The following is a 24,649-nucleotide window of genomic DNA, read 5'->3' as shown; positions in this document are numbered from 1 at the left end:
TGCTGACATAAATCTTGAAAGCCCTAGGCAGGATTTCACGGTAATAGTGAATAACTAACGAGTGAATCAGATCCCTCGACCCAAAAACTGTCCAGAAGGCAGAAATGTCCTTGTTACCAGAGAGTTCAGTTACGAAACTCCATTTTAACATAGGGAAAATGCTAAGCCTCAGGATGAATAGGGCCAAGAGAAACTCACAGGACTGGCTAAGTAGATAATGTAACTCTTTGTAAATGTACATGTGGCCTACTACTTGAAGACAGAAATAATGTTGGGTGTTTTTTTTTTTCTTGTGCAATAGAGCACATTACACAAAGGGGAAGGATCAAAAAATTTAGTTGCAAATAATTTATATATGTTATTTAAGATGTGCTAGAGTTTTTATGTAGATCTTTCTCACTTATAATGGTGTACCTACGCGCTAATATACTCTTGTTGTCTATATTACAGCAAGCAAATTTAAGATTTATAGACAATATTCACTGCTTTACTTCCTGAAGCTTTCATTGCCTTGGATCAGATTTTCTTAGCAAAGTGAACACTACCATTATATTTGGAAATTCTTCCACAGTGATATTTAATGCAAAAACTGTTAGTATGTTTTTATGAACGCAGTGAGGTAAAGTCTGCTTGAGTTTGCAACAATGGATTACATATAGATTCCCTGGCATAAGGTTTCTGTATATGAAATATACAGAGCTATAGCACAAATTGCACTAAGCATATAATAAAACAGTCCCTGCCCCAAGTAGCTTACAGCTAAATACAGGTACAATGTCACAGCTGGACACACAAAGCAAGCAAGGACAGAAGGACATTGTAAATAGGAACACCAGGATACACAAATCAACTTGGTGTACAATTTGCAGGCTCACTTAAAAGTATCAAGTGTTTTATTAATTGGAGATTTTTTTAAAACATGTAAATATGCAAGAGCTTATAATTAAGTCACTTGTATAGTCCTTATTCATAGGCATTTTACTATCATTTTGATATGGATTTCAGACATAATCTGCAGGATGCAATGGTAGCTTTGCAAATTGATTCACAGAATATCCTCCATACATAGTGACAGCAAAAAGGAAGGGGCATAGCTCTTTGCAGAACTACAGTGATAAGCAATGGAAATTGCCATCGTTATTGGAACAGACAGGGAAGGCAAACAGGGACAGCTGAAAGTTGGTAGAGCAGAAGGGGCCAAGTTTTTAAGGTATTTACAATTATAAAACTACTGTTTACATGAAACACACTGAACTGTGCAGTATCTTATTTTACTGAGGGCCCAAAATCTATCACTCACCAAAACCTGTGTATTTTTCATATTTCAATTTAAATGAAAACTTCAAAGCATAAAGAGATGAAGCAGATTTGTATTGCCCACTTCTAAATAATGTCAGATTGAAGAATAATGGATAGACCTGGGAAATGAATAAAATGTGTGATTAATTCAATCAAAAATTAAATGCTGTCGTTTATTAGTCCAAATATTTGCTATGATTAAAACTGCTTAGGGAGTACAGAAGAGAAGGATAACATGGCTAAAGTAAACTTCCCATTTAAACAAATAAATATTTATAATTACAGAGTGATAGCTGATAGGCTACTTATATAATTGTCTCTCAACATTCTGAGAGCTCTTTACTGCTGAGAAGCTGAATTTATTTAACACGTATGAATGTGTACAATTTTATTTACCACATGGGATTAAACTTTTTATATTGCTCTTTCCCAATCAATGATGCAGAGCAATTTAATTAATATTAAAAGAGCTGAGTTCAGTTTTAAGTAACAGGCTGGTATTGTATGCTCTGCTCAGTTTATTAAGTTGCCAGTAATCATCAACAAAGAATTTTTCAGAGGTTATAGAAGTAATAAGTTAACAATATGTACAGAGCCAACTTGCCAGTATGCTAAGATGCTGAATGAAAGGGAACATATTGACGGACAATATGTATACCGGTGAGAAAATAAATAAATGATATTTCCTTATGGCAAGTAGGACAAACATAGAAAAAACAAGATTACCCAGTGCAAATTCAAATAAAATAAAATCAAATCCCCCTTGCCTAAGAATAATTGAGAAAATAAGAATACAAATTACTTAAAACAAATTAGATTTTTTTTAAAAAAGAGAAAAAATGTCCTCGAATTTTAGCATAGATGGCAAACAGATTAGCATAACTAAAAAAAATCTCTCATTTCTTAAAAGACGATTGTACAAAATTTGCAGCCGCTGTATTTTTAAAAGACCAGTGAAAAACTTTTTAGCAAAACTATAGATAGAAATGGCTTAGGAGAATTCACAGCAGTGCTAAAATTATCTAGATTACATAAGAGGAGGAACACATTTCATAAAAGCATTGTGTAATATTCAACCCTCACATAACCCTCAGTCTGTAAGTTGCCATGACAGAGACTATTTTTCTTCAATTATTTGATTTCTTAAGCATCAGTTCAGGCATCAGTTTCTTATTTTTTCCTCATTCATTCACTAGAGGTAGAAGAGAAATTACACACTAAGAAACATGTATTCAAGTGTTGTGTTATGTGTTGCTTTAGCATTAAACTTTTCTAAAATACTGAAGATGTAGTAACAGTAAAGGACAATTGAAACAAAAGAGCTGCCTGTATTACCCTTTGCAAGTATATCACTTTGTAGAAAGGAAAATCAATACCAAATTAAATTGGAAGCAAAACAGCAAACCAGAGGAAAAAAAGTGTTTCAGTTTGAAAGTTTGAAGCAAGTAACAATGTTAACTCAAAGTATACTAGACCTAGTAAAAATAGCAAAACAATTTTACCTCATTTTCAAGGCATCTGAGAATATCCATTTTTAATTGTAAAATATGTTAACATTTTTTGGTTTGCTCTGCTGTTGTTGTGGGGGTTTTTTAACCTATCCTTTCTTTCCCGTTTCACATTCTTTTTCTCAAAAGTTGAAAAACTTTGACCTTGATGGAAGAATCCAGAAGTAACAAAAGTGCATGGAATTCAGGTGTAATTTTTCTATATAAAATGGAATTATGTCTATAAAGGCATTTTATTAAATGCACCTAAAACTTAAAATAGTTATAAAACTTAGTCAAAGTTTAGGCAAAGTTCACAAGAATTATTAAGTCACCTATTGGTAAAGAATGCCTGGAGATGACTCTAAAATAGATGTAATTATGTTTGGTTGGTTGGTTTATCTGAAAATAGATATAAAGCTGGAACAACCTTAATTCAAACCATATTACGTATACCTAGACAGAAAGAAGGCTACTTTAAATCTGAAGATAAAATACACTTCAAAACTCACAGTGCCATCAATCAAATAAAGAAAAATCATAAGACTGAGGCAAGACTTTACACATAACAGAATCAGGTCCTCTGTAATTAAAAGGCTTGTACGCTCTCCACTACAAAGAACTGGAGCTAAAATTTACGACTGCTGTACCTTGTATCTGTTCCCATCTATGCCTCTTTTATTTAGTTATCCCTTTTACACCATTATAACTTACTGTGCATAGAACTAGATGCACCAAACAGCTAACAGGTTGGAGTTGGTAGCTGCAAGAGTGTGTTCTTTTAGATTTACACAAGTGTTTAGAAAAGCTAAAATTCAAAATTATTGTTTAATAACTTTGGGTTTAGAATGGGATAACCTTGGGAAAATGAGTTTTCAGTCAAACATTGTTTCAGTTTGCTATGACCATTAAGGACCACAGCTTCAGCAAAGTCGGCTTAGTATCATTAAAGCCAACGTTGTAAAAAAAAATAAAATATATATATACATCTACATGAGACTTAATATGATTTTTGTATATACATTTCTCAAGACAACATTATAATATACACTCAGCTTTGAAGACGCATTTTTCTTGAGTTATCCCTTTGAAAACATAATTTGGATTGTAAAAAATAAATCTGTATTATATACCACCTTACAGCATTTCTAACAAAGTAAATGCAAGTGTATTTTACAAGAAAAAATGGAAGCTATTTCATTTGAATGATATCTAGTGAAGGGAAGAAAGAAATTACACACTAACTTGGCAGCTGACATCCATTCCAGCCTCCAGAAGCACCTGTACAACAGCTTTGTGACCATTACGTGCAGCAAGATGCAAAGGAGTGTGTTTTCTTGTATTACAATTCATCAGGTTTGGATATGCTTTGATGATCATTTTTACAACACGTAGACGTCCATAAAGTGCTGCAAGATCCAGAGGTGTTTCTAGTTTGTTGTTCCTTATTGTAGGGTCTGTCAGCTCTTCTAACAGAACAGCAACTACTTCTGAATGACCATATTGAGCCGCACAATGCAGTGCTGTTTCATTTTCATTGTTCTGTTAAAACAAAACAAAAGCTTCAGGAATTCATGTTTGATCACACAATAGAACTACTCGGCTTCTATATTTTGTCTCCGTGAAATCACTACACAGGCAGGGTTTGCAATACAATGTATGGTAATGTATGTTAAATGCTTCAGATGATGCCATTAAAATTATACTATTAATTAATTAATTAATAATAAAATATAAAATACTAATTAATACTTCAGCTTTGTGGCTTTCAAGCAGATCAGGTCCCTGTGTGTCTACATGGTTCCCAATCCATTTTTAATAACATGCTCCAAAAAACCCTGTTGGCTCATGATATACCGAAATCTTTAACCCTCCTTAATTCAACTGTTCCTCAAATCATAGTTGAGGCCTTCTCTTAGAAATACTCTGACACTTAGTTTAAGTCTCTTTTCTCAGTTTAACTGGTTTTAAATCATAGCAGTTTCTTTAGAGTAGTGAAATTACAGAGAAAAACTGTGTAATGGAAATGCATCAGGCACAAGACTAGTTTCCTGTATCACCGTAGAAGTTACTATCAAGATGACAACCAAAAGTTAGAAGTAGGCAAAATAGCAACTGTAGATATTAGAGAGACTTGGCATATCACGTAAGCAGCTACATATTCTCAGGGCTCCAGGAAGATGTACATGTGCATTTTAAGGCATATGGGTATTTTATGCTGTGGATTTAATAAGTTTTTCCTTATAAAGCAATGCCCCCCAAGTCTCTCCCCAAACACTATTTAATAACCCTAATGATAGATAAATAAATAAATATTGAGAATAACCAGTATCTTCTTTTATTGTTTTCTTCCAGTTCTGCCTCTATACTTGCAATCCCAAACAGAGAAATAAGTTCAGGCAGGGAGGAAGGAAATAATTTATAGAGCTCTCTGATTTCTATATGTCATCTATATTATTAATATATCTTACGCAGTCTCTAAGAAGCTTTAAAATAGCCTTAAAATAGGCTAGACACTATAAATTTTAAAAGTATGCACACTGAATCCCTCTTCTGACATATGATTTATAAAATGTTGTCACAGTGTTGAAAATGTTGAAAGAGTAGAAAGCTAAAAATCTAATGTGTCATTTAAATAAATAAAAAATCAATGTAAATGCAGAAAAAATACTAAAGAAAGGTAGAAATATAATTCTAAAGAAAGGAGAAGAAATAAATCTGAATCCATAGGCTGTATTTCTCAAGGAAACAACTGAAGAAAATTCTGGGGACATAGAACTAAAAATAGAAAAAGGATTTGTCTTTCAAAAGACAGAAAGGGTGAAAGAATCAGAGAAATGGCCTCTTACTCAAAAGCTAGCTAAGTTAAGAAAATGCATGTTGCACAGTAATATCTAGAAAGGTGGAAAGGGGAAAAACTTTTTTTTCTTTTTGGTAACAGTGTTTCTAATTCTATAATCCAGAACTTAATTCTTGGGTTTGTGGTTTTAACAACATTGCTGTCATTTTGATTTCATCTCGTAATTTAAAATGGCTCAGTTGAACCTGTGAGACAGAAGAGACAGATCAATACATTGAGACAAATTAATGTTGCAGATAAGCTCTTCAGGTGTCTACAACACCACACAAGATCCCAGAGACTGGAATATGTTTCCTGCTAAACTGCAAGACAGAAGCTGGAGAAGAGCCAGGTAGAAAGTGAGAAGTTTCCATTGGCAGACATGGCTTGATGACTATTTTGAATCATTGTTCAGACCACCACATGGTCTTTCTCTATTGCACAGACCATAAATTCAGGTTAAAATATGTAGTATTGCAATACTACATGGCTGCAATGTTCTATCAACTACTCGAGATAACGCTTTTTGTGCTTTAGTGACTTCTAAAGTATCCTTTATACAGGACTGGACAAAGCAATTTTTTTATGTACAGTGGTATACCCAAAATCACAAGCATAGTTTATTAGAATTTATTTTTAGCTGTTCAGTATTTCATGGACAGAACTGCATAGATGAACAGGCAATTGCAGCCTAATTCTATGTAAAATTACCACAATTAAGTATGAAAATCAGGTAATTGCACATCAAATGGCCAATTATGGTGATTTTTGCCTACAGTTACTGTATTTATATATCCAATGGAAATAGTTACACAAAGAAATTAGATGTGTAAGTATGTCCACATTCTGTAAGGTAAATAGCAAAATACACATTTACTATACATTTGTCAAACATCTATCAATCCAATATCTGCTTATGTTTGAATCCTTTTCAAGCATTTCTGGATATTACATAAAGTATATGGAATCTTGTGCCAATGGTAATATTGTAGTTCAAAAATATTCTGATTAAATTTTCAGAGAGACATAAAATTGGCTACAGCTTTTTCTCAAAGTGCGGTGACTGGACAAAATTTCAGCCACAGATATATAGACACATAGAAACCAACCAGTCCAAATCACTGCTGCTGTGCAGCAAACTGAAATTTGCTCTCTCTAAATAAAGAATATCCACCTGAATTTTCATGCAAGGGCATATTTAAAGAAAAGTATATTTTAAAAGAGCATGGTGCATAAAAGCATCTGTAAATCTGAAGCAGACGTTATGATTTTCAGATGAAAGTTGTTAAACATTTTTGTATTGTTTGTTTCTATGCATTTGCCAAACTAAAGATACATTTCAGTTAATGACAAATCAAACAGATTCAAAGTTAAAAAGAACCAGGTATCACTGAAATAAAACAGAATCCAACCTGGACAAACATGATGATTAAATTACCTACACACATGCAGTCAGAAGCAGTCAGAACTGGCATTGTATATGTTTTGTTATCAGACCTGAGAGATACTATAATTAAAACTTAATACAACATCCTTCCCTCTTTGAAATGTAAATTAATCAACTCAATTCAGGTATAAAAGACAGAATGATTTTTAACTTTCCAATAGAGAATTAAAATTTAACTGTCCTCTGAATTTATCCACTTTGACAATTTAGTACTACTTACACAAAATAAATCACCTTAGTAAGAAGAGAGGTTTTACTGAGGTTTTATCCAAGGGCTAAATAATGCATATAGTGCTGAAGAAAAAGACTAGAATGCTTTCAGAAATTTCAGATACTTTGTTCATGTTAGAAACTACAAGATAGACTCCAAGACTGAAGGAGTCAAGAAAGATCTAGAAATCAGAACCCAGACATACAAAACGTAGGACAAAAGGAGTAGACCAATATTATGCAAAACCAGTGTAAAACATAAGTTCCTAATATTCATAATTAATAATATTTTAACCAAGCAGTTACTTATATGGCCCAATGAACCTCTTTCAGAAATGAGGAAGGCATCATGATTCAGTCTTTAATGCTTTGTAATTTTCTTCATTATTTGTTACATGGGTCTCTCCATGGGCATGGTCCTGTCATTTTCTAGACTTTCTCTGAATCTGTTCTCTTCCACATACAGCCAGAACTTAGACTTTTGTTGCTGTGAACTGAATTGTGCCTTCACAGCACTGCATCTGGTCAATACCACAGGCTGTACTACATAATTCTAAGAATGCATGCCACCACAAAATGTAGAATGTATCTTAAGACCTACTCATCAGAGGACAGATTGCCAGACACATTACAGAGAAAATTATTATAGCTTGGCAGTCTGATAGTAAAGAGGTACAGGAGATATCAAGAGAATAAATGGCTCTCATGAATATCATATAGGTCCTTGTGTTGCCACTATTAAACAGTGGGTATATTTAGGACTTTTACTGCATAGTTGTGTAGTACTTCAGTTTTGCCAAGGAAATTTTAAAGCTTCTAAAGTCCATGCAAGTACTGTACAAGCAATAAAGACTCTCAAGTAGTGATTTTACAACAGACCCTTCCAAAGAATGCTCAACTCCTTTATTATCTAAGCATTTTCATGATGAACTTGAAAAGGGAGGCTTTCTAAATCACTGAGCCATTTATTTCTCGTATGATCCCAATGTTAAGTAACTGAACAAGCCTTTGTTGTTTTTTTTTTTATGAAAAGCTTTGTGCTATTGCCTCAGTTATAAAATAGTTTAAGTTAAAGAAGAATGGAGTAACGGGAGAGTCTGAAAAAGTCTATAAGCTCAATATACTCAAGAACAGTCAACTAAAGAGATTTAAAAGATACACTAAGGTGCTAACGACTAAAGAATGAAATAGACAAAAAAGAAACAATATATTCAAGACAGAGAAAGGAATGATCTCAGGATGGTCTTACTTCACCTATTAAAACAGGAAAGCAGTTTCCTGAGAAGTTCCACCAATATAAATTAATAATTCTGAAAAAAATATGGAAGTTTGCCGGACTGATTCAGCAAGTAGTATGTGCTTGTATTTAATTACAGTGGGAATTAAAGTCCTTTCCTGGATGTCTAGGGCAAAGGCTGAACAATGTTACAACAGAAACACAGCCAAGAATGAGAAGAACTCTTGCAAACGTAATTGTGATCTTATTGTCCATTCTTTTTGAGGAAGGAAATGGATCTTTACATGGTGCACAGATTGTTACAGTTTCTGTGGTAAAAAACCTAACGACATCCTTCTTATCACACGTCATCGATGAACCTGTCTAATTTGAAAGTCATGAAAGAAATAAAAAGCCTATAAATTTCCTTACAAAATATTCTATTAAACACAAAACCAAGCATTACAATTTAGGCATCCCTAAATTCCAGATTTATTTTCCAGATATATTTTCAAAACTGATTTAAATATCAAAGCATTCAAGACAAGACTAAATATTCTCTTTTTTTTTTTCTGCTACAACTGTAATTGTACTCTGATTAAAAGTTATTCACAACTTTGTTTACATTCAAAAATTTAGAAACCTGAGAGGTCATACTTATTAGGGATCTAAAAGAACCTCCATATCAGGGGTCCTCAAACTACAGCCCGCGGGCCAGATACGGCCCCCCAGGGTCCTCAATCCAGCCCCCAGTATTTACAGAACCCCCCCGCCCCCCCCGCCAGGGGTTGGGGGGGAAACCAAGCAGCCACAGGTGACTGCCTGCCACTGCCCCCTGGTTAAAAAGTTTGAGGACCCCTGATCTATATCGTATAACTGGATGTGTTTCGCTAACTTGAGTTTTTTTAAGGCCTACTACTCCTAATTGAATTTATTCTTTCATGAGGTCTTGTCCTGTCACAAAATAATATTCCACCAATGCCTAAAGTTGTCTGCCAAAAGTCTAGGAATATTTATTAACACGCAGACCCCTGATGATTTTTACCACAGAAATAAGAATGGATTTAACTGTAGTTTTGAAAAGGGACTGCATTTGCACAAATGTTTCCAAGCAACGTTAATGAGACCAAACAAATACTAAAAGTCATTTGGGGAGACGTGATCTTTTTCAGTGGAATCTGAATGAAATTCTGAACATGGCTCCAAAGGGTATAAAAATATGGGTATCACCCACTGTAGTATGAACGCTGAAATTATATAGTTAATAATACCAGAGAATATGTGCAGAACCAAACCAGTTTATAGAACTATTTTAAGAGCTACAAGTAGTTTACAATTATTTGCAATAGAAATGTAATAAAAATAAAAGTATTTTACTTAAACTGGAAACATCAGTTGTAAGAGGAGAAATATATACCATAGTTAGACATTTCCTTCTCCCTATAACATTACTATGTTTCTTTATGTTTCTCTTTAAGTCTACAACAAATGGATACTGAGGTGAAATTATTTACTGCATGTTACCCTGCTTCATTTCAAATTTTTTCCTCTCAGTGCCGTTTAAGCCTCTGTATTCTAATCCCTAACGAACATTCCAGTAACGAGTGGTGTCCCCCTAGGGTCTGTATACTGGGACCAATAATATTTGGTAGGATCACCAATGACACAGATAGTTGAATTGAGTGTACCCTCAGCAAGTTTGTGGATGACACCAAGCTGAGTGGTGCAGTTGATTTTCTATAGGGAAGGGATGCCATTCAGAAGGACCTTGACATGTTTGAGAAATGGGCCCATATGAACCTCATGACGCTGAACAAGGCCAAGAGCAATACTGCACCTGGGTCAGAGCAATGCCCAATATCAGTACAGACTTGGCAGTGAAATGATTGGGAGCAGCCCTGCAGAGGAGGATTTGGGGATACTGGTGGATGAAAAATTGGACACAAGCTGGCAATATGTGCTTGAGCCCAGAAATCAAATCCTGTCCTGGGCTGCCTAAAAAAAAATCGTGGACAACAGCCTGAGGTAGTACTGCATCCAGCTCTGGTGCCCCCAATACAAGAAAGCCATGGAGCTGTTGGAGCAGGTCCAGAGACAGCCATGAAAATAGCCAGAGGGCTGGAACACCTCTTCTATAAAGAAAGACTGACAAAGTTGGCGCTGTTCAGCCTGGAGGAGAAGGCTGCAGGGAGACCTTATTGCAGCCTTTCAATATATAAAGGGGGCTTGTAAGAAAGATGGAGAGAGACTTTTACCAGGGCCTGTAGTGACAGGACAAGGGGCAATAGTTTTAAACTGAAAGAGGGTAGAATTAGATTGGATATAAGGACAACATTTTTTTATGATGAAGATGGCGAGACTCTGGAACAGGTTGCCCAGAGAAGTTGTAGATGCCCTACAGTGTTCAAGGCCAGGTTGGATGAGGCTTTGAGCAACCTGATATAGTGAAAGATATCCCTGTCCATGGAATGGGGGTTGGAATAGATGATCTTTGAAGGCCCCTTCTGACCCAAACTATTCCATGATGCTATGAACATGTTCTCATTGATATCTTTAATATATAAGAACAGTATGATGACAAATAAAGATGCCATTATCCCTTGATTTAGAGAATACAGGGACTTAGATAGCAGTATTTTCTTCAAAAAGACAATTTTTGTAAAAGGTATTGGGAAAATTTCTCCTCAAAATTACCCAGTGTGAATCAAAATCAAATCTACTGACTTCCCATTGAAATTCACCTTTACTTATGTGGAAACCTAATAAAAAAGCAATTTGGTAATTTTGTTGACTACTTTGAATAAATGTTTTCTTCAAATTTATAGCTGCAAATGGCTCAAAGATTGCTTCTTCATATTTTTTTCTTCTAAAATGAATATAGTAAGAACTGCAAGGGAAATTCTGAAATCCATCCACAGAGTCTCCAATTTAAGGGAAGGGGGGGAATATTAAAGGCAGAACTTGAAAAGTATTGTTTCTGCAGGCTACTTTGTAGCTGGATCGTACTTCTGGAAGTCCCTGAGGTGTCACTGAGAGAAGCATATAATGTCTGTGCATCATTTTGATGATTTGGGGAAGTCAGTAAATATGTTAGATGTTGGGTATTTACATATTATGAATGCATCCTGTACTCTTTTCCCTCACATTTCAGAAGGAGTCAGAAAGCATTAAAGAAATGTGAGTGGTTTTATGACAACTACAATTTTATGCACAGGCAAATCTTACAATATATTAAATATGCATGTGGCACATCTTTCTTTACATTTATATAAAGAAAAACAGGCAGCACTGCAAAACAGAGACTACCACTGAGAAATTTCAGAAGTGTCCACATTTTTTGCTGTAAATTTTTCACTATTATACTATAATGTATATTCTGAACATATATATTTTAAAATTTGTTTTGAACTTGAAATTATCTCATTCACATTTATTGCATGCAATTTCCTGCACTAGTACCAACAACTACATCTTGACCTCTATGTGGCTGTTATTTATTTTTCATAGATTAGGATATCATATCAACTACGGAATTTTAGAATGAGGGTTGCTGTAATAAATGTTTGTACTACCCCAATGTCTTTACACAAGTAGTTTGTAGTAATGTAGTATGTATGTAGTATGCAAGTATGTAACTTACATACTGCATGTAACTATGTAAGTAGTTTGACTGTTAACAGCACACCTTTTTACTGTATTTGGTATTAACTTATGAGCAAATCTTGATTTCATACTACCTACTTGATCTTCATTAAATTCTTTACATATTTTCAAGTCTTCATCAATGAAGTTAAAATGCATTTTGTAATTTCACCATATTTTGTAATTTAAAACATACATCATGCTTGTTAGACTCCTGCATTAAACAATGATAGAATTATTCTTACATAATTGTTATGCTGTAAGCACTTACTGTGTGTAGAGTTGCCACTCTACATTCCACCAGCCCGATAAAATAATTGTCACTTAACTGTTTGCTTCTTTACTATTTTTTTCAATTTTATGTAATAGGAACAGTAGGGGGCATTCAGAGCTTTAGATGCTGGATATGGCTGGATATGTTCCTACAATGCTAGTTAACTGCATTTTAAATGTGTAGAAAGCAGTTCAATTAATTTACAGTATACCATATTAAATCCATTAAGTCATGTAATATATATTTATGCATCATGAGCTTACTTCTTTGTTGTGTTGCTCACTACTTTCACTTAAAGTTTCAGAAGCATTTGGTTTAAATAGAATTTTAATAGATTAAAAGCAAAGGTGTATTACAAATTAGTTGCAATAATCTTTAAATAATGAACAAAATTATTTTCTTAAAGTATATACATTCTTAATGTGATCCTTAAACAAAAACAAAAAAAAAAAAAGGAAAAAAAAGTCTGACAAGTATTTTAGTTGCTGTGGTGAAAAAGTGTCAGGGAAAATGGCTATCCTTCTCCCCAGCTCTCAGAAGCAAAAACAACGAAGAAAAATTACCCAGGATTTCTTATAAGTTGTAGCTTCAGCTCCACAAATCTGGAAGAAGCTATCAGAGCTATGAAGAACCACCTGCCTTATAGAGCATGTCAGCAAATAAGCAAAAGCCTCAGAAACCTACAGGCTCATAAGAATGTACAATAGTTATTAGGGTGAGGATACCACTCTGGTGTTATTTGAAGATACGTGGGTGGAGATGGCTTTAAAACAACATGGTGTTTCCCTCATTCCATGATATGGATATTATTCTTCTACTGCTAATTAGCAGGGGAAAGTCAGTGCCAGCAAAGTGGTCCACTTACTAAAAGTAATAAATATATAAATGGATAAATTTGAAAAATAAGTTTGGCCACTGTCTAGAATGGAACATTAAGGGATTTACAAGGTCAGAAGAAATGTGTATGCTTCAGTTTAATTTCAAAGTTTAATATGAGCAAGATTCCCTTAAATGACTTAAGGGCAAACATTTCTTGTGGGGATTCCTCACATATTTTTCATTATAAAATTTTCGGGCAAAATGCTTAAATAGCAGAAAAGTTAACGACAAGACTGGGTTTGAGTGAGTGGGGTATAGAATCAGAGGTATCCCTGCTTATTTGCTCCAGCAGTCAAACCAGAGACTGTATAGCACACCTAATGTAGCTCGAGAATATTCTTGAAGTCCGGATGTATACATGGGTTTGGAGAGAAGTAGGTTTAAATTTACATTTCTCTTTCTGATCTTACTGAAATTTTTCACTATTTCTCTCTCTGAAGTTTCTGCATAGCTTCCAGTTTTTTATCAGTAGAATATAAAGAATCTCTCCACACAAATGGATAACATACAATCAGAAAGTTGCTTTTTTGCTTTGTTGCAGAAACAAAACTGGAAAAAACCTTCTCCTTGACAAAAGTTAATCTACAATGCAACTGGTTTCATCCTACATGCAGCAGCTGATAAGAATGAGAAACTCAGAAATTCCTAATCTGCAACGCAAACCACGTTTTACATTGAACAAGAAATTTTGTGGTTTGCATTTTTTTTTAATGAGTCAGAGTATTTTATAGGATTTCCCAGAAGACTGTCACATGGGTGTATTTTATTATTTTCCTATATTTCCTGCACTAATACTTGATATTCATATCATAGTTACCGTATGGATTCCAATGGCTAAGTGTATAACCTCAAATATCAAATAGATTATTCAAGGAATGGCATCTTACACTGGTTGAGTGTATGCAATTTAGGTCTAACATTTCTTATTTTCTCACAGTTTGCCTTCCAGCCACACTAATATAGACAGTAAAAGCGCAATTCATTTTTTGGATTGTACTTTTCTATTTGAGGTGCTGTAGGGTACCCTACCTGGAGTCCATCAGCCACTCCACAAGGACATGGAAATTCTGAGTATCCTCCTTCATACCTTCCAGCCCACACATGTCTCTGTTACTGCAAGGTCTTAGAAGGTACTGGATTTCTGTGTTTAGTCCAATAAATGCTGCTTTACTTTTGGTCACCTGAATAACCCTGATGGTTTCTGGGATTACACTGACTAGACCTCTGTGAAATAAAACGATGCGTATACAGGCAACATTGACACTACAATTTAGATCTGAATCTGGAGCCGACTCCCACCTTTACATTCCAGTAATATCCTGGTTAACCTAGCAAACTCAATGGCTTATGGTTACTACTCATATTTCACAGCTTACTTCCAGTCCTCAAGCGGTTCAACTGACTATAGATGGTGTCAGTTTTTAATTGTCTTCTTTCTTTCTATTGCTATATCACTAACCCTATGAATGGACCATATAAGAATATACAGAATGAAAACAGAAGGTGTGCCATATGTTTGACAACAGAATGCAACATATTTATCCTGCCCTTACCCACTGTATTACTCTCATAATTTTTTCCTGGTATTTTTGTGTCCTTTATGCTGCATATGCATACATGCAGTCCATCTGGATTGCCATTTATCTCTCTATATCAGTTCACTTACAGTACACTCAAAATATACTAAGAATATTACTTTTATCTCAAAGTTTTTCAGGAATTTATTATCTAATAAAGTAAAAAAATACACAGCTTATGCAAATTTACATCAATATATATAAGATGCATAGTTAGAATATGCCTTCATATGATTTTTCAGAAACAAGCAGAAGGCTTTTTTGTACTTTTAAAATCTAATATCCTTTAGGTCAGTGGCCATCCAGAAGAAAGATATCTGGTATGCTTATATTGGAAGATTTTATCAGTCCTGGAGAAGAAATTACTGAAACAATGGAAAACAGTTGGTTTTTTTTTAACTTGGCTACAAATTTGCCAGACCTAAAGAATATGTGTTGCTCCTTTCTGATGATGTACACAAATTTTTTATCACTTCACCTGTTCATTCACTCTGGAGTGTGATGGCCCATGATGGATGAGAATCTTCACAATGTCTACATCGCCTCTCCAAGCAGCCAAGTGAATAGGAAAATAACCTTTATTATCTGCCACGTTAGTTGAGGCTTCATACTGAAGTAATTTCAGAACTATATCCCTGGAAAACAGGAAGTAAATCTAAAAATTGTCAGAAAGCTTACTTTATTAAATTTTCACATGAACATACATATTACCAAATTTTTTACTCTGAGTAACAGAAAAAAACCTGTACTTCAAGCGAAACAGCTAAAAAAATGAAGACCAACCACTTATAAGAATGAAATAGATAGTAAACATAGCCAAAAGACTATTAATTTTAATGATTCTTACTTCTTGCAAATACCCATCAATAATATTCTGATCAATTCTCTGAATCTGTTTCTTTCAACAGGTTCACCTGGCCAAGAAATCATTTCTAGAATTTGTCCATCCAGGCCATGGGCATGTGCCTCAAGACAAACCTTCCAGGCACTAAAGGCAGAGAAATACTCGTCCCCATCATTGTTGAGTTCCAGATGCAGGAAGAAGGGAGGGTAGCTTTACGAACACAGTTCTTGCAGTAAGGCTTAAGTTGCAGTTTTTCTTCTTTAAAGCATTATCTCAAAGATGGAAGAAAATTTAATGATTATCTAGTTAGAGATATACTATCTTCTAGGGCATAAGTGCTTCTATTTTCATTTCTTATATCCAGGTTCGTGAAAGCAGTGAGGAAAAAAGTGACTTTTATTATTTTAATTCTTATTATATTCCTTTCAGTATTTCCAGTGTGGCTTATCATACATTAAATGAAAGGTTAGTATAAGCTGGTATATTGCATCCCTGATTTTTAAGCAGTCTCCTGTACTTCAGAAGTTAAATGTAAAGAACAGCTGTGTTGTATGATCATCTTACCAAGTCTGTCAGAAAGTAAATGCTGTCTTATCTCTCCATTTGTCTTCTCACAGTTTGACACAGTCAGGCTTTGTTAGTTATTAACTTATAGCATCTATGATCCAGTGTGGGCAAGTTTACAGGCATTTTGCTAAATATGGAAACACTGGCTCTTACTGGTCTGGTTCAAAAAAATGGTGGGGGTGGGGGGGGTGGGTGTGGGGTGCTGGGGGGAGCTCAATGCAGCCTAAGTTATGTCTGAAAATCAGCCCTTGACAAAAAATTAAGACAGAAGGTAAATCCCAAGGCAATTGTTCTCCCAGCCTTGATGGAACAGCATTTAATTGCGTATTGAGAGAAAAATGTGGCAAGTGAGAGTGAAAATATCCAGGTCAAAAGAAACTCCCAATTGTCTTCAAAAGATATCATGGAGATACTGGAGTCATCAAATCTAAGCTTTGAGGGAGACTTTAAACCGGACTTTGCTTACTCCTGACAAGGTCAAATAACATGAAAAAAAAAACCCAAGAAAGAACAGTTCCACTACAGAAAGACATTTGTTACACAGTAAGTTTCAGAAAAGTGAGTCCCGATAGAAACTTTTTACAACAAATAAGGCTTGAGAGACTTATGTAATCATAGCTGGTCTTGCAGTAGATGGTCTAATGAAGGCTAGCGATACAGAGTAGTTTGAAAGGGACACAAATCAAAGGAAACAGAAACTGAAGTGGAGGAAAACCAGCAAAAAAAACCCCGCCGCAAATGACATCTATAGATAACAATATGCAGCAACTATTGGAAAGAGTCTGTGGCAAGATTCAAGCTACAAAATAGAACCTAGGTGTCCTTCGCCCTTCAAGAATGCCCTGACCCATCACACTTCTCTAGGGTGAGTCTTTTTTAGCATTCTGTCAGAACTTTTTATTTTGTAGAAATAAATTTCAGAGAGGAGAAGACAGAGTCCTTAGCCCAGTAACATTACTGGGATAAGTAAAATTACTTAGGGAGACTGAGATTCAAGTGCCTGGCCCAGATATGATTTAATTGCTTATATAAAGCAGAATAGTTTGAAAAGGAAACAGAACTACCCCAGAATAACCAAGGAGGAGGGAATTCAACACATACAATGATTGAGCGGGGACTTGAACACTGGTGTCCAACAAGTATCTCAGCCACAAATTATTAGTAGGGTCATTAAATCTTATGTTCCCACTTTCCCTGAAAAACTTTGAAATCTCTCAAGTTCATCTTAAGGTAAAGTGTGAAAAGTTAAAACCCCAAAAGTTTTCAAAGGACAAGAACTTCCCCTAAGTGGGAAGGCCCTTGTGTCAAAAGATTGAACCCCACATTCATTTTGAATACCAAGTTTCAAATCTGAAACAGAGTATAAAGCCATTTATTTGTCGCAACTAATGAAATTACATCCTCCAGGTGTCTGTCCAATTCTTTTGCTGACAGTGCTACCATTGCATCAGGATCAGTATGATGGCTTGGACCATCATGACTTATCATGTAATACCCCACGATATATTTCAGTTTACTTTAATATAATGAGCTATAAATGTGATGTCAGTAACTGTTACTTACCCTGCTGTGAGGGTAAGGGGTCATAGCAGCCAGCAACCATTACGCCTTTTTCAAAAGCTGCAGTACCTTAGTCCACATCTTGAAGTTCTCTCTGACTTCAGCAGAAGTTTGGCCAACACTGTCTGAAAACACTATCTGACTTATGTACGTTTTGGGATTTGATAGTTTATATTGCTAGGACTCACTTGAAATCTCTGATACATTCTGAGACATACAGCAGTATTTTTACTTTGCTGGGTAACTATCGGTTTATATTCAGTATTAAACATTCTAAAACCAATTTCCATCTATCTAAAACCAACAATCTTTGCAAGGTAAGGCTTGGGGTTTTGTCAATCAAAAACGTGCAATGGCAGAAGAAACTATAATCCATAAACTATAAACAAAAGAAATGTGATTTTCTCTTTCTAAAAAAGGTTGAGTTTAATAGACCACACTAAGGACTTAGACCTAATTCCATGAAGGTAAAATACATAAACGGATGATTCTGAATCTTCCTACAGAACTGAAATTTTAGAAAATGCACAGTATCTACTTTTACGGTATTTTAACTTCATTTATTTATTAAAAAACAGAATAACCTGTATGCACCAAAAGATTAATCTGGTCTAAAGAAATTATGCAGATTTCTAGAATACAATTAAAACCACATCCTAAAGTTTTAGTTTTTCCAAGGAAGAATGCAAAAATTGTGAAATGAGTGAACTAGACATATTATTATTATGAATTTGTATGTTACCTTATGTAAAGTCCAAAATCACATTCAAGTTAGCACAAATCGCTCTTAATTGGACAGCAGGGAGAAGCTACAAATTCCCATACAAGGTAATAGCCATTTTTTTCTGTTCTCAAGTGTATAGCTTCTAAATATTCTTATCATGCTACTTTCACTTTGATACTGATTAATCTATACTATTGCTTCCTTAAACATTCAACACACTATACTTGTGTATATACACACACAAGTCTGCTACAAAATTTTATGTTGCAACTTCCCACCAGCTAAAAATACTAGAGCCATCACCAGCAGTAAAAAAATAAACTAACTCAAAATCAAGGAAGAATTTGGAAGAACCAGTATAGACTCAACAGCTTCCAAACTGCATTTCCCATTTGTCATTTCTACATGCTGATCTCAATGACAGTGTCAAAAATTGTTATATTAATATAACCCATGGGAAACAGGATTATTTCAGTAAGTCAGGGTTTGTCAGCTTTCTGTGAAAATCTCAGTGCTATGCTACATATTTTTAAGTTATGCAGTTAAATACTACTCTACATAAAAACTGAGGCACTTACTTGTGTCCGTTTAAGGCTGCATGATGTAAAGCAGTGTAACCTGAACTGTCTGTGCAGTTTATATTTGGTCCTCGCCAGATGCTGCAAATAAAGCACAATTGTAAAGTCAGATTTTTAGCTTGGCAAGTACTGAAGATCTCTGCAAGAAGTGCGATTAAACTTAAGAGACAAATTATCTTGAAAAGAACTTAAAATAGCAAATGTCATGTTGATAACAATATAATTTATTTATAAAAATAATTTTACATGTTCCATCTTTATAGCAGTAATGAACTTTATGTAGGGCAGTCTCAAAGACTAATAACTATCCTTTCATTTCAATTAGATCTGTTCTCCCAATATTACTTTGGTAATTACACTGAGGTTACAACCTGATTTTGCACTACTTTTTTCCCAAGTATATATTTGTTGACTTTAGGTCAGTTAGTCTAGACTGATACAAATGTAAGATTAATAAGAACCAATTATATCCTTTAAAGGGACAGTAAGTTTATTCTTTTTACTTGGCCTGATGTTAAAGCTCCCATTTTTACCAATTATATTTTTAAATAAATTGCATATATATAAAACAAAAGTTCAATAAGCAATGGGGGGGGGTGGGGGGGGTGGTTTACCTTTCTGTATTTTACAGCACTTATTTTACAGTGAGCTTCATTTTATGCCCCATGTAACCAGTTTCATGATCTATTATGGACGCTTCACAAAACAGTAAGTGAGATTTTTTGCTTCAAAGAAGAAAAATGTGTTTGCTGATCTACCAAAAATAATCCAGTCCCCACCCCAAACCCTGGAAATTGGATACCAGAGGCATACTGAGTACCAGCAAGTTTTTTCTAACTGGTGGCATTTGAAGCTGACTATATCCTTTGTGGAAGCAACTTTTTTATTCTGTAACACAATTTTCAATCATTAGTACTGCAACTTCCAGGACACAAGATTATGAGTCCTGAATTACCATCCGTTTTCTTTAGCTTCTAATACAGCGTGAAACAGTCATTAGCCAGCCATATTTTCCCTTCACTTCATACCTTGGAATCAAGTGCTGCAGTTGAAAGAAAATAATCTGAAGCTAATAGGTAAACAGTGGTTTTCATACTGACGCTTTTCATGATCTACATCAATAAAATGACATGTTATGCTTAACGTATGTTTTTTAACAATCCTTTACTACTGAACCTGTATTTTATTACCTATGGAATGCTGATGTTGTAGACTGGTCTCTTTTCATCGTTTTTTCAGTGTTTCAGTGATTAATTAGCTCATGAATTTAAGCAGCTGTTTTCCCATAAGTAATACTGCATGCATACAGAATTATTTTTCTATGATACATTGTGTTCTGCAGTGAGCATAATCCTACATAGTGCTGGGTACCTCACCTCGCTCCGCAAGTTAATTTCTTGGAAGAACAGGACTGAAATATTTTCTTGGGTGCAAAGCAGCAAAACATTGAGTCATTTTTTTTCTTCATCTGCTCAGAAGTCTACAGATGTCCTTTTCTACAGGGGGCAACTTCCAGCTAGGAAAGTCACTCTAATCTTTGCAATTAAAATAAATTATTTTAACTTCATGAAGTAATAAAAATCAAGTCATTGAAATGATAGCTCCTCCATAATAGACAGATGTTATTTATATGGCAGACAGGCTGTCCTTATCTATTGGAAGAAGTTCTTATCTATTGATATTCTATAACCTCTTTTATAGTTTTGCATAATAATTTATTAGTTATTTTCTTATTTATTGGATTCTACTTTCTCACTTTGATTTGTACCATCTTATAGCAGAATGAAGCAGGAATAAAAGTGGTACAGAAAGTCATATTTCAAATAGTAACAAATACATAAATGATCAGAATATTAATTTACTTGGTTTTGCTTGGTTGCTTGCTTTAGTTTACAGTTGTTAGGATTTGCCCGTTGGTTGTTTTTTTCAAAATGGAAAGGTTCCGTAAGTTCATATATTATTCATGATGCATTATGCCTTTAAACAAAACAAAACAACCCCCCAAAAAAAAACCAACAACAAAACAAAAACCAACCAACCAAACCAACCCAACAGAAACTTGGTTCTTTTCTCCCCTAATTTTCTACTTTAATCCAGGCACTCTTTAATGCACTGTTGTACTTCCTGATTCTAGTCTTAGGAAATATTTTTCAACTGAAACTATACTGTGGGTTTAAAAAAAAAAAAAAAAATGCAAATTTGAAATTAATTAATGAGTAAACAAATGCACCTATGTGAAGCTCCTCGGCACACTCAGGTTGGGAGGGAAAGGACAAAGGAGAGTGATTAAATCCAGATGACTCAGAGAAGATGAGACGGGATGGATGGACTAATAGCTGTCAGCTCCCGAACGGTACAGAAAGACATGCTCAAAATCAGAACTTGGTTATCAAAATAAGAACACAGGAGACATGAGCATGACTTGGCTACAGGCATCTCTTTTCCCCTGGGCCAGTGCAGAAGTCCCCTTCTAGGAGGTCTTGCATTGCTACAGTATTACAACATTATTTCCTACAAAATTAACACAAGTCCAGTATATACACAGGGTATTTATGCTTTAATAACTGACAATCAAATTAAAATTGGACAGTCTGTGAACAGAAGTTCTTACACCCTAGAAGTCCTGGCTGTGGTGAATCGTTAATCTAAAGCTCTTCTCTTGTAATCAGAATACAACAGGGCAAAAGTCTAGTGGTGTTTTACCTCTGTAAAAAGCATCTGACTTGAAAGCAAAGTGGAGTGGGGAAAGAGAAAAAGCCTAAAGAGCCCTTCTTTGGCATCATAAACGCCTGCAATATATAAGGAATTATCAAATATATTAATCTGTGTATTAAAACATTTCAAAAGTTACTGTGAAAGCAACACTAAGGAGAACCTGGAACAAAGCAAACTGCCATTCAAGTTCCAGAAAAAAATATTTCTTGACAGAAGATTAGCAGCTCTTTAGACTATGGCCAATACTGAACGTTCTCAAAAACATCCTTCTCCTAATACTTTGATGCAGTCAGTCATCAAGCTTCTTATTTTTACATGCATTAGTAAGTTAGGTTGGTTTTTTTTCCTATGTTGATTATTAAATTAGGAAAACCTTTCTATCACTTAATGAATTTTAAGAAAGTAATTTAACCTACTTCTTGTGTAAAAAATAAGTTTTCAGTCAATGACAAATTAAACCCCTGAATTAAAACATGATCATCAATTAGTTTCTTCCATTATATCTTGCCAAAGTGAGGCACGAAGAAACTGAAGTTACACTATTGCCAAAAGCACAGACCTCCTTATTACAGTTTACTCTCACTGTGGGCAAAGAATGTTGACCTTTTGATTATCAAATATTAATTGAAAATACTCTTTACTTGGTAAAAATATTAACATTTTTTTCTTTTTATGAGCTGAAGATAATTACATACAAAGAGTAGCATTTCAAAAGTGATACGGAAATGAGAGACTACAAAAAAAGATGGTAAATTGATTGATATGGGGTTTTGTTATGCTTTTTGCTATATGGAAAAAAGCAATTGTAAAGTGGCTGTTGTTACACACCTACGAACACAAAAGCAAGGAAAGCAGAAATTAATTCAGCTAACCATCATCACACAGGCACACTCCCTGTCAACAGTACAAGAAACATGCGTACATGCACAGAATATCCATCAAAAATTTTAACCCGTTTCTACCATATTTCCCCCTCTGTATGTGCATTTTCATTATACTATTTCATTATTATTTAGTTATCCATGCACTAATATTTATGTTCTTTACATGGTAGTTTTGCTACGGTGAAAGAAAAATATTTTGGTAAATCCATGAGGTTTACAGTTGGACTCAATGATCCTAAAGGTCTTTTCCAGCCTAAATGATTCTATGATTCTGTAAGTGCTAGAAAGCTGCCTGATGACATCAGGATCTCTCTGCCCATTGGTTTCACTTAAACCTTATCTTAACTGGTAACTCTCTTTGGAATTTATTTCTTCTCTGAAATGAAGCAGCAATGAAGAAGATGACACTGTCTGGATGGAATCAGTTCCTCCAGAGGAGATGGATAAAGCATGGTGTTCATGCCTGCATATTTTAGGGTCTGAACCCTGTTGAGGGCTGAGAGAAGGTTTAGCATATGCCTAGTCCTCACCCCTCCCACTACTCTCCCCATCTTCTTTCCCAGGTCTTCAATATCTTTGGAAGCTCTTCTTAGAGACCACCTGGCTCTTCAGGACAATAAAAATAATAAGTATCATCTTGCCAAGTCAGTTTTAACAGTGGGAAATCCAAACCTTCATCCTATTCCTGTTGATTTTAGTGGCAAACACCAAGCACCTCAGATAAACGTTGTTTCCTTATTGTTCCTGTGTTCCCTTGAATAAATATTACAGGAATTTATGTCGTTCTGAGCCAAGATCTTCCAAAATTTCCATTTTTATTATTAATCTGAGAGAAACACATTGCCTAAAGTTATTACAGCACATAGCCAGGCTCCTATATTCATTAGTGCTCTGCCTACATTCATACATGTTTTCAGTCATGTAAACTGAACTTACACATAATACATGGTCAATTTTACAGATAAATTTTGAAAATGCATCTGAACATTTTTGAAAATTGAAAATTTTGACAGTTACACATTAATATGTAACTTCAATTATTCAGACACAAAATAATAATGTTACTTATTGTGAACTGCAGCAAAATAGCTCCCATTCTCTATTTTATGCACAAATAAGTCAAACTGACAACGATGTTGCTCTAACCTATATAAATTAATAATGTTACTTATCAAATATAGAAGTGTTTCATTTTAGCAAATGTGATAGTTTTTTCTTTCTACAGATTCCTCTTTGATGCAACGCAGTGTTATGCAAGATAAATCCTGTAGAAAGCACGTATGTCTTTTTCATGTATGGTTTTACCAGTTATTTAACTACTTTGCTGAATTTGAGATACATTTTCAAATTACTTCAAGGAAAGCAAATTTAAATATTTGCTTTTAGTGGCAGTAGGGGAAAGAACCCTTTTAGAAAGTAATATTTTAAAGCATAATGAATAATTAATAAATATTAATAAAGTACTCAAAAGTTGTACACAGAAAAACAACATTAAAAAATGCATTTTAGGATTCTTTTTTACTAAGTGCAGCTTTAGGCCTTAAATTGACAAAAGTAGATGATGTCTTGAGTGAGGCTATCTCAGATCTTTTCAATATTAAAAACAGCAGTTACATGTAGCAACTGAGAGTTAACAATTCAAAATTAAAATAATAAGCATTTTATTACTATTTTAATTTTTAAAAATTAAAAGGAGAAGGGCAGGGGGGTATCAGTTCAATTAATATTAACTATTTTTAAAACTTATTGCATATATAATTCCAATTGTTTATTTAAATATTTATTTTAAGTATTTATTTTTATTGTATCAGCGTGAAATGTGACTCAAAACCATTTCATTTTGAATGTGTGGAATGTGCTTATTTTGTTTTGATTCCTGCTGTTTATTGTCTCAGAATAAATAATAC

General features: G+C 34.5%; 1 protein-coding gene across 4 annotated transcripts in view; it reads right to left on the bottom strand.

The window, feature by feature from the left end:
* Positions 1–24,649, bottom strand: part of ANKS1B (ankyrin repeat and sterile alpha motif domain containing 1B) — a 442,036-nt gene that overhangs the window by 372,345 nt on the left and 45,042 nt on the right. For all 4 annotated transcript variants that reach the window (XM_027794224.2, XM_027794228.2, XM_027794229.2 and 1 more), the window contains exons 2-4: positions 19,144–19,224; positions 15,349–15,505; positions 4,032–4,328 (exon numbers count right to left, since the gene is read on the bottom strand). In XM_027794224.2, the coding sequence (XP_027650025.2) occupies positions 4,032–4,328; positions 15,349–15,505; positions 19,144–19,224 (535 nt within the window). The remainder of the gene's footprint in view (positions 1–4,031; positions 4,329–15,348; positions 15,506–19,143; positions 19,225–24,649) is intronic.

This window comes from Falco peregrinus, chromosome 6 (assembly GCF_023634155.1).
Source record: "Falco peregrinus isolate bFalPer1 chromosome 6, bFalPer1.pri, whole genome shotgun sequence".
In the NCBI taxonomy this organism is placed as follows: Eukaryota; Metazoa; Chordata; class Aves; order Falconiformes; family Falconidae; genus Falco; species Falco peregrinus.
This window is presented reverse-complemented; position numbering and strand designations above follow the sequence as displayed.